General features: G+C 48.7%; 1 protein-coding gene across 1 annotated transcript; it reads left to right on the top strand.

The window, feature by feature from the left end:
- Positions 1-1994: 1994 nt before the first annotated feature.
- NDUFC2 (NADH:ubiquinone oxidoreductase subunit C2) lies at positions 1995-7732 on the top strand. The gene is made up of 3 exons (XM_090030702.1): positions 1995-2173; positions 3551-3694; positions 7520-7732. The coding sequence occupies exons 1-3, from the start codon at positions 2035-2037 to the stop codon at positions 7567-7569; spliced, it is 333 nt and encodes a 110-aa protein (XP_089886828.1). The 5' UTR covers positions 1995-2034; the 3' UTR covers positions 7570-7732.
- The last annotated feature ends 3256 nt before the right edge of the window (positions 7733-10988 follow it).

A 10988-nucleotide genomic window follows, 5' to 3' on the forward strand; every position in this document is an offset into this window, starting at 1 on the left:
AGATTGGCCTTTATTTACAATAAAACATAGGATCCCATATTAGTAGTGAATATGGTTTAAGGGCTTGTTTCCAGAACTCAACCATCTGTTTACATCATAGAAAAGCAGGACACCAAGCAAGTAGCACAAACATTTTAATATATTGCGAGATAATAAATGCTTCTCTGCCCTCACCAAAATATCTCCAGGTGCCTGTAGCATAGAAGAGATTAGTGGCACCCCTGTTATGTAGGGGGCCATAAGTGAGGTAGTGCTTGCTTTTTTTTTTAAATGCTTGGCCAAAATACCAGCTTCCACTGCCACTTTTTACTCTCTGCACATTTCTGGTTGGTAAAACTTTCTTGGTTTGCTGTTTTTGGATAGTTGCTGAAATTTCTCTGCTACCTGCTAGTGCCTCATGCTCTTTATTTGTAGCTCTTACTGCTTCAGTGTTGCAATGTACAGCAAACTGTTCCATCCATCTTTTTTCCATCTGTGAAATGGACATAATATGGCAGCGGAGCCCAGAACGCAGCTTATGAACTTCAATTAACGTGAGAGTCTGGTGTGAAAGCTCCTAGCTCATATGCAGTGCTTCTACAACTGATCACTGAGTACCCAGCAGGAGGAAGTGCTTGTCCTCTGGTTTTCCTGCATCTCCTACTTGCACCAGCTCCTGCCATTTCTGTTCAGGTTCATAATATTGGGTGTTTTATAAAAAGCCAATTTCCTGCTGTCCTTCGTTAAAAGCAGGTTTAGATATTTAAAAAGCAACTGTGGAGGTCCCAGGCCTTCGGATTACAGCTTGACATTGTGAAGGCAAGTTAATTAGAGAAGGCAAAGCTCCATGTTAAGCATCTCCTTGCTGGGCAGAAAAACGGAAGCCGTGACGTGGCTGAAACCTGTTACGAGCACAGGCTTCCCAGGATATCTGCTCCCAGCCCCCTGACCTGCAGCAAGAGCCATTGGAAAACAGTACTGGGTCACTGAAGATGCCACAAGCAATTTGCTAGATTCATGTTTTTAAGCCTCCCTTGGAGACACCAGGCATTGGCTGCAGCCCAGGCCAGGGATTGTAACTGGGCTGCACCAGGGCTCCTGCTAGGACTTGAAACCAGTGGTTCCTGGCTAGAGGGTCTTGCCCCTCCGCTCAGGGCCAGACTGATGCTGCATTTGGGGTCAGGAAGGAATTTTCCCCCATGTTCAGGCTGGTACCGACTGGGGGAGCCGGCAGGGCATAGCCCTCTACCCGGCATCTCTGGGGTGGATATTAACCTTTTATAGAAGCAGGGAGTTGGCTGCCATGGTCCCCCCGCTTCACTGGTGGCAGGTCAGGGCGCGCCATCTCTGCTGCGTCAGGGGCGACCAGTTTTGCAAAGAGACACTGGAGAGCAGGATGGTCTGGACAGGGCTGATCCTGCCTCTGGCAGGAGTTTCTCAACCTTTTTTGCACCCAGACCCATTTGCAAACATTGACGGCCAGTCCCCTCACTCCCAACCCCCACGGCATGGGGCAAGGGGTGCATGTGTGGGGTAGGGGGTTGTGTAGGGAGCACCGCCCCTACACCACCAGCCCCTTGCAGGCTGCAATTCTCCCAGCCTGCAAGGGAAAAGCCAGGCCCCCACACTGTTTCTCCTTTAAAGGAAACTCAATCCATTTCTCCAGGGTGTAGCCGTACGAGTCGAAAGGAAAAGGCGCGCGGGACTCGCGGTAGACGTGATCTCTTTCCTTTATCACGGGAATATTTTATTCCTTGGAAAAAATCTCGGTCTCATAAAAGATATCGTCGCTACGACGAGTCCCCATGGCCTCGATCCATTCCCCCCCGCCCCAAGTCTGCGTAATCTATTCTTGCGACCCACTTTTGGGACGCAACAACCCCCGGGTCGAGAAGCCCTGGACGAGGGCAGCTCCGCAACGGGAGCTCAGGGCCGGGCGGAAGTCAGCCCCTGCACCGCCCTTGAGCGGCGCGGGGCGGAAGTGGGGGGGAAGGCGGAGGCGGAGCGGCGCGGGGCGGAAGTGGGGGCGGGGAAGGAGAAGGAGGTGGCGGCGCCATGTCGGTGTTGCCGGATGAGTCGCGGTCGCTCCCGCCGCCGAACATCGTGAACCACAACTCGGTGGTGTTGGGTGCCATAGGCTGGGCCGCCGTTGTGCTCAACAACTTCGGCCATCGCCGCCCTGCGCTGGGCACCGGTGAGGGCCCGGCCTCCGCCTCGGCTCGGCCTCCCCGCCCCTCCTGCCCCCGCACCTAGCCCCGGGGGGGGAGGGGCCGTCGGTGTGTACTTGTGTGCGTGTCCGCAGGGAGAGCTAGCAAATATTTACAGAGACAAAGATTTATAAAGCGATACCTATAGATGTGTATAGAGCAGGGCTGGGCAATTATTTTGGGCAGGGGGCTGCTTACTGAATTCTGGCAAGCCACCAAGGGCCGCATGACAGGCAGCCAAGGGCAGATAAACATTAATTTTCTAAGTTTTTCGGGGCCCCACGGGCCACATTTTGCCCACTCCTGGTATAGAGAGCGCAAGCTCTGGATAGGTATCTATGGAGAGATATATAGAGCGAGAGAGAAATAGAGAAACGGGTGCATCTCTATATAGGGAGGGATAGAAATAAGTATCTTGAGAGAGATATATGGTATGGAGATTTCTGTAAACGCTATACATTATAATATCTATATTTCTATAAAATGGTATATACGTGTGTGTGTATCTACCTACCTATTTAGATGTGTAGATATCTGTGAGTGTGTGTACATGTTTACACACACGCAAACGTACACATACAGATACCAATCTATGTATCTAAATAGGTTGATATACAAATAGGCCGATATCTATAGAGAGATGGATAGATATAGAAATAGGTATAGAGAGATCTGTATCTATATCCAGACGCATGCAGGAGACAGAGAGAGCATGTGTGGTTTCATGAGCCCAAGTTCAGTTCATGAGAAGTCTGAAGTCACAGAGAAGTCAGTAGCTGTGTTAGTCTGAAGTCAGGGAGAAGGCAGGGGAGATAGATGTGTACCTTATGGACTAACTAAATCATGTATAGAGAGATTTTATATAAATGTGTGTCTGTGTACATGCATACAGAGAGGGAGCACACAAGAGTGCAAAAGTTTGCACAGATGCAAGTTCACTTTATCAGAAGTCTGAAGCCAGAAAATCCAATCTATAGAGAGAGAGCACACACTTCTGTGACCTTGAGTTTGCTCCATCTGATGCTGTGAACTTGGGTTCACAAAAGCTTGTGATGGATGGATGGATAGATAGAGTATGTATGTGGGCATGTGTGCACATATAGATCTGATTTAGTTAGTCTATAAGGTGTGTATCTCACCTGCATTCTGCATCAACAGCCAGATAGTGGGCAATACCAATCACATTTCCGACACTGTGTGTGACAGAAGGGATCAGGTAGCTCATTGCCTGCTCGCATGTCTCGCAACTGCCCGTTGGAAGGGAAAGGAAAGAAAGATCTTCATGGTGACTTCCAGGTTTGTTGTGGGGTCATTCTAGCTGCCTGGGACAATTTCTTTCTCTGGGTTTTCTCTCCATGTCCCAGGTGTCCATCGCCAGATCCTTGGTATATCGATAGGCTGGTTTATTGGCTATTATGCAACCAGACGAGAAAACTACTACTACGCTTGCCGGGACAGAGCTCTGTACCAATACATAAAGCATCATCCGGAGGACTTTCAGCTGAAAGGTACAGTGAGTTGTTGCCTTAAAAAAGACCTTAACATCTTGTAGCACAGTAGTTAATATGGAAGAAATATTGGGAGAGTAGAGTCAAAACCCACTCTTCCATGCAAAGCCCCACTGGTAGCCAGCTGGCTGTTGGGTGGGCAGTGTCTGTGATGGATTTGCAATGTGAAATGTGGTTGTGGCCAGGAAGGTTAGAATACAGAAGGGACCTTTCTCACTTATCAGATCTGCTGCCTTAGTGGCTTTCCCTCATTTGCTTGCCTTGTTGACAGAATGAGTTGGGTCAGTCATGGAGCCATCGTGGCTGCAAAGGAGCAAGCCGAGGTGGAGATACAGAATCAGTTGGTCTTGTGCGTTCCACTAGGGCAGTGATCCTCAACTTTGCAAGGCCCTGACCACCCCATCATCAAGTTGCAGCAGGGGAGGTTTAAGTTGGATATTAGGAAAGACTTTCTCACTGGGAGGGTGGAGAAGCACTGGAACAAGTTACCTAGAGAGGTGTTTTTCCATCCTTGCAGGTTTTTAAGGCACATTTGGCAACGCCCTGGCTGGGGTGATCTATTTGAGGATGGTCCTGCTTTGAGCAGGGGGGGGTTGGACTAGATGTGACCTCCCGAGGTCCCTTCCAACCCTTATTTACTAAGATTATCTCTCTGCTGCTATGAATGTGGTGGCCTTCCTGGCTGAGACCCACTGCTGGTGCTGCCTCCACTTACCCTGGTGCTGCTCAGCCAGGTGCTGCTGCCTTCAGGTGGAACTGCCCTGTGTACCTGCATTGTCACCTGCTCAGGAAGAGCTGTGCCATGTGCATCTCTCCCTGCACAGGGGCTCTGATCCTTCTGGGGCTTTGTGCAGCCCTTACTGGTCTGGCATCCCCTACAGTCCTGGAAACAGAAGGGGATGGGACAGTTCCACCCATGCCTGTTTCCAGAAGGAGGGTAGGGGACAGTGGACCAGGAAGTGTTGCACAGCATAGGGCAGCTTTGAAGTCTGCTTGAGACAGATTAGAGCCCTAATGCAGGGGGAGGAGACCCTAGGCTGGGTTGCTTTACCTGGCTGTTGCCATGTCCTTGAGGGGGCCTTGTAGCACCCTGCTTCAAAACTACTGCACTAGTTTCTAAATGCCTCCTCCAAGATGGGAGACCTCTTGTACCAGGGATTGGCTAAAATAGTAAGAGATGGTCCCTCTTGCAAAGCTTTCAATATAAGCATTGGTAGGTTATACAGTGTACATTGGGAGTATGTCATCCCTAGCATTTTCTAGGGTTAAGCATGCCATATGATGGATTCTACCACTTCTTTTGGGAGACTGTTTCATAAGTCTACAAGTTTTGCCAGATTTTTATCAACTCACTCGAGCCCAAGAGAACTGTTGGAGACATTCAGAGGGCTAGCAGTGCTGGTGTAGTGAAGATGTGGAGCCCATCTGGCATTTCAGGGCTACTCCAATGGTATCTTTATCTTAGATTTTGTTCTGAAATTACTGAATGAGCGTGGGATCCAGCAATGTCATTCCTGCAGAATTCCACTTCACCTCAGCCATCTCCAAGAGCCATTGTCCTGCAGTGCTTGAATTCAGCCATCCTACCTGATTACTGTTAATTCTTGACTGCCCGGTTAATCTGTTGTCTAGGTTTGTGTAACATTTCTGTTGGTGCCATTTCCATAATACTAATAATTCCAGAAGATGTTGTGAACTCTCCAGCCTTGGAGGTTTTTAAGGCCCGGCTAGACAAAGCCTTGGCTGGGATGGTCCTGCTTTGAGCAGGGGGCTGGACTACATGTGACTTCCCAAGGTCCTTTCCAACCCTAATTTTGTATGATTCTAATATTGTCATTCTGCCCTGCCCCCATCCACAGCCCAGAATTGTAGACACTGAAGTGAGGGTAACTTGAGCTGTAACCCAGAGTCTAGTTGATAAAAACATCTTCTGTTGTGATGCTGCATGCCCCAGCAGAAAATTTTGCTTCCAAGAATGGAAGTTTATCTCTTGACTGCTTTTATATGTGATGGAGGGCTTCCAGCTAATGACTGACAGACCTTGAATTTTTCTTTTCCTGGAGAGGAATGGGCGAAGTTAACTCTCTCAGATTTACTTCTTTTAACTTATCCCATTTCTTTTTTAAATCCTGCTTCTTACACAGTTTACCTTTCCCTCCCACCTAGCCAACCCCCTCTTCTGTTAACCAGGTTCATGGTAATTAGCCAGTCGGGCAGAAGAGAAAACTGCTTCCTTAGAGCTTATTTCATTTCCAGTCTGGATCAATGCAGACTGGTCCCTTTTCTCCCTTTGTCCTCTCCCTTTTTTCCAGTAATGGCCTGATTTAAAGCATGTGGAACTCGGGTTAGAAGTGGCAGATGTGAGCTGTTCTGCATTTGGGCATGCATCAGCAAGCTGGTTCAGTGACTGTTCAGACACATTAATGTCCAGGTGAAGTAAGCAAAAGTAGGAAAGTTGTGACCCTGAAGTAGTATAGAATCTGGCTCACTGACACCTGGAAGAGAGATACTGCAAGTGACTGAATTTGAAAAAAATTGGGGTTGCACCAATAAAGATTTTTCTTGGCTGATATCGATCATCAACCAGGCGTATTGGCCAATGCTGATCCAATAACTAACTCGCAGGAAGGCAGCCAGGCAGCTTGGAAATAGCTCCTTGCAGGTAAGTCTGTGGAGGGAGCGTGGGGGGGAGCAGCCCCACTCCCTCTCTCACTGGAGGCCCCCACAGTGAGGGAGGGAGTGGGGGCTCAGGGAGCTACCCAGCCAGGACAGTGGAGCAGGATGCAGCCGAGGGTGGCTCGTCCAGGGCATCAGCGCCCCGGTGCTTAAAATTGGTGGCAGGTCACTTGAACTAAAGTTCATTGACTTGTTGCTCCCACTGCTGCCAAGCAGGCAGGGGTTGTGTGGCCAGTGTGGGGCTACCAAGGGAAAGACAACAGAGTGGAGGGCCCCAGGTTCACAGTAGACAGCCTGCAGCTTCCCATTACACAGATTTGGGGAGCACATGACCTCCCCTTAGGGGGTGCATGCAGCAGTGGGGAGCTGCCCCTCCCTGCTTCCCATCCTGTGCCTCCCCACATCCCCTCCCTGCTTCCCACCCTGGCCCCAGGTCCCATTCATCACACTGGCTGGGCAGCACCTCCAGCCCCTGACCCACTCCCTTACCATGGGGGCCTTGATCTGTCCGTCCGTCCATGTCCCGTCCCGTTGTCATGTCCATGTCCTGTCCTCCCTCCGCTCTCCATGCTGCCCAGCTGCATTCTTGGTCACATGCATGTGTGCTGCTGCATGCATGTACATGGTGTTCAGGAGCTCCAGCCAGAAACCATATTATATTTATTGATGAACATTATCGGCTACACTGGCCAAAAAAAGCCAATAGCCAATAATGTTAATTTTCTTGTTATCACTGATAAACAGTGATAACATCTCTAAAAAAAAAATTAGCAAGGAAGCAAATAAATAGCATTAGGTATAGAATCAGTTCTACTGCCTAAATGGTTGGTTGATAAGGGAAACTAGATTTTAATTTGGCCTTTCTAACATCCTAATAACCCCTGTAGAAGTACTGAAATGTATTGATAACACACAACCTCTCTGCTGGAGTCTATTAAACCTCCTTCAAAAATGGAGATGGAAAAAGTTTAGTGAATGAATTGAGGTGCCCCTGGAATAGCGCCAAATGCAGCAGTTACTGGGATTGATTAAGTCAGGATCCCAGTGTTTTCCATGAGTTTTGGGTTCAGTTTGTAACAAAGGTCTTGATTTATTGGTCACATAGAATGCTGAATAAACCTTTCCAACTGCAACAATTGCCTTTTGCAGAAAGGAAAAAGTTGGCCGAAGTTATGGACCCCTTCCATCCAATTCGCTGAAGACTCTCCAAGCAACTACTGACTTGTCTTCTGAGGCACGTTCTTCTGACCATTTCTATGCATATGATTGAAGCAGGCTATATGTGACTAACTGTCCAAATGCCCTGGCTTAAAACAGAAGGCTCTTGTATTTAAAAAGTATGAATAAAAACTGTTCCATTCATTAGTAATATTTATTCCTAGGCTTTTCAGTAGTGTTGTTGAATCCATGACAATCCAGGGAACATGCAAAAAGCAAGATTGGTTTGGTTACATCTTTTTGCATTATAGTGAGACAAGCTTTTGGGTAAAGGGCACTTTGTGCTGGAAGGCTTGTCTAATGCCTCCCCCAATTGTTTAGTTGGTCTAGTAAAATATATTCACTGCATTTTTTTTTTTTGTGGTGCATTTAAATCTGTGTCACTTATTCCTCTTTAAATCTTAGGATGATTTTGTGTCTTTTGTCAAATTGCTTAATTTAAATATTGTTAAGTTATGACTAACAAAGAAAATGGTGGAGGTCCATGGAGGCTAGACAGTTAAGGAAGAGCAAAACCACAGACTCCCTTGCTGTGAGTTACACTTAATTCCCACTTTCTCTTGTCATTAACCTGCTTTTTTTTAGGGTTCTTCCTGGGGTTGAAGCAAAGTCTGTCTTGCTAGGCAGGATTTCCATCATGCTGAGAGAGAAAACAAGGTTGATACAATGTCTACACACAGTTCTTGTTATCTGTATTCTCCACCTCTCTCTGCTGTTATTACTTAGGGCAAGTATCTTCCTACAGGAAGTATTCTAAAACTGTAGGCATCAAAGTAAACTTTTGGCAGGCTTTGAAGGCTCTTGGCCAGGTTGACCCAGTTGGGGTCAGACACAGGTAGGCAGGTGCTAGAACCCAGGTACTTTCTCTGCTTTTCTCTGCATTGGCTACTGCAGTGGTTCCCAATCTTTAGGTCACAACAATAAAAAAACGGGGTCATGTATTCCCGGGGAAGGAGGCATGGGTGGGGGGGACACATGGCCTCCAGATTTGTATGCAAGGTGGGGGCAGATGCAGGCTGCCCACCCCCCAAGGTCTCCACAGTACAGCAGGATGGGGAGGCTCTGTGCTGCTGCTGGGAGCCCCCACTGGCTACACTACCATGGCAAGGTGCCCCCTGCCTGTCTGGCAGCAGCAGGCAACACAACTCCATGCTGCTGCCATTGCTGCCGGGTGGGCAGAGGGCACCTCATCATGGCAGCTTGGCCATTGTGGGGCTCCCAGCAGCAACACCATGTTTGCCCGGAGCCTGGGCTGAAGTGGAGCCCGGGAGCCCTGAGCCTGCAGTCTACCCAGCACTACAGGCTCCACTTCAGCCCTGCTGCCCATGAGGAAAGGGCAGGGGATGGAGCAAGGCTCTGGCCAACTGCAGCTCAAGTGCTGCTCGGTGGGAGGCAGGGGGCTGTAGACCCTGGCCCCAGAGCCCTGGCAGCTGCACCCACCCCCCACCCCCGCAGCAGGGCTGGGGGGGGTTGGGGGCTGTAGGTAGGGAGTGAACAGCACCTGGGAGGGTAGGGGGCTGTGGGTTGGGAGTGAGGGGCCATGCTGAGGAAATGGGGTCACGCTGAGGAAACGTTTGGGCAGCGCAGGCCTACTGCCAAAGCACCATGTCTGGGGTCTGGATCAAATGATTCCATGGCCCAGATCCGATCTGCAGGGCCTGATCTAAGTTAGACAAGGTTCTTTGGATATCTTTTATTAAACCACATCTACCCTTTGTTTTCCCTTTGGCCTTTTTTGTCCCCTGTTTTTCTTCCCCTGCTTTACCTTTTTGTTTTTTCTCATTTCTACCCTTTTATATTTTCACTGACACCCTGTCACTTATTTAGCTTCTCCCATTCCTGATCTCCAACTATTCCCTTTTTCACAGGCAGCCTCTTTTCCACCTTGGATTTTATCACTTTCATAGTTGGTCAGGTGGGGAGGGACCTGAGCAGATCATCAAGTCCGAACCCCTGCCGTGGCAGGAAAGAGTACTAGGGTCAAATGACCCCAGCAAGGTGATTGTCAAGCCTTGTCTTGAAGACCCCCAGGGTAGGAGTCAGCACCACATCTCTTGCAAGTTGGTTCCAGATCCTAGCCGCCCTGACCGTGAAGTAGCGGCTCCTGATGTCTAGCCTAAATCTCCCCTTTGCCAGCTTGTGACCGTTATTTCCAGTCACTCCTGGTAGTGCTCGGGAGCAGGGACTCCCCCAGTGCCTGCTGGTCCCCTCTGACTAGTTTGTAATAGGCCACTAGATCCCCCCTCAGCCTTCTCTTGTGGAGGCTGAGCGGGTTCAGGTCCCGTAGCCTCTCCTTGTAGGGCCTGCCCTGCTGCCCCCTGATCATGCGAGTGGCCTCCTCTGGACCCTCTCCATGTTGTCCACATCCCTCCTGAAGTGTGGCGCCCAGAACTGGACGCAGTACTCCAGCTGCGGCCTGACAAGTGTTGTACAGAGGGGGAGTATCACCACCTTGGACCTGCTTGAGATGCATCTGTGTTGTCTCTTCCTGACCTTTTTTTTTTTCTCTTCCCCCTCCCCTGCTTTACCATTTGTCTTGCTTATGTCTACCTATTTACATGTTCACTGACATCCCTCCATACTTTTAGATTTTCTCATTACTTGGTGTCAGACCAGCAGAGACTCCCTGTGCCCCGTGAAGGGTGACTGTGCCCGAAAGCTTGCTAAGAACTTTTTTCCAACTACTTCGCTGATCGAATAAAAGATACTGCGTCTACTCAAAGAATCTCTCCTGATGGTGTCCTTAGAACAACACAGTTACAACCAAATACTCGGCAACATGAATGCTCTAAGTTGGGTTTTTACCAAAGGTACCGAGCATCAGCTGGGATCTCGGGTTCTGTGGTGCTCACAGCCTGATGTGAGCACTGAATACCTGATTTTTAAATTTAAATGGGAACTTGTTGACCTGTGGGTGCATCTGTCCCTCAGACTTGCTGACTGGTGCAGTGCTGAGCTGTAGCCCTGGACAGATGCCTGAAAATTGTCTTGAAACAAAAAATCCTTGATACAAGAAAATCAACAGACTAAATACAGACATTGGATTTATGACACATTATAACCTCCCTAATACCTGACTCCCCAGGTACCTCTCCACTATTTACCGGCTACATTTATTCCCCTTCCTCCCTCCCCACCCCAGCCTGTCTCTCACTGACTCCTATCACAGGCCTGCTGGGCACTGTGAGTGTCTCAATTTTATCACAGACCAACTAGGCTGTTTGATTCAGTTTCGGGTTGAGGAGGCAAAGTTAGGGGTGAAGTAAAGGCAAATTTATAGCTTACACACACACAACAGTTAACAGATAAATGCGATAAGCAGATAATGCAGTATTAAAGAGTGAATAGTAAATAACAGATAATAACAACAGATAGATAGATCAATTCTGTTGCAGGCCAA

Source organism: Crocodylus siamensis, chromosome 1, assembly GCF_052110815.1.
Source record: "Crocodylus siamensis isolate JL-2025a chromosome 1, ASM5211081v1, whole genome shotgun sequence".
Lineage (NCBI taxonomy): Eukaryota > Metazoa > Chordata > Crocodylia > Crocodylidae > Crocodylus > Crocodylus siamensis.

What these genes read in the sequence shown, in the direction of transcription:
- NDUFC2 (XM_090030702.1), top strand. Translation starts at nt 2,035, where the DNA reads ATGTCGGTGTTGCCGGATGAGTCGCGGTCGCTCCCGCCGCCGAACATC. An exon ending in CCGCCCTGCGCTGGGCACCG is followed by an intron (nt 2,174 to 3,550) that starts GTGAGGGCCCGG and finishes TCCATGTCCCAG; the next exon opens with GTGTCCATCGCCAGATCCTT. An exon ending in GGAGGACTTTCAGCTGAAAG is followed by an intron (nt 3,695 to 7,519) that starts GTACAGTGAGTT and finishes TGCCTTTTGCAG; the next exon opens with AAAGGAAAAAGTTGGCCGAA.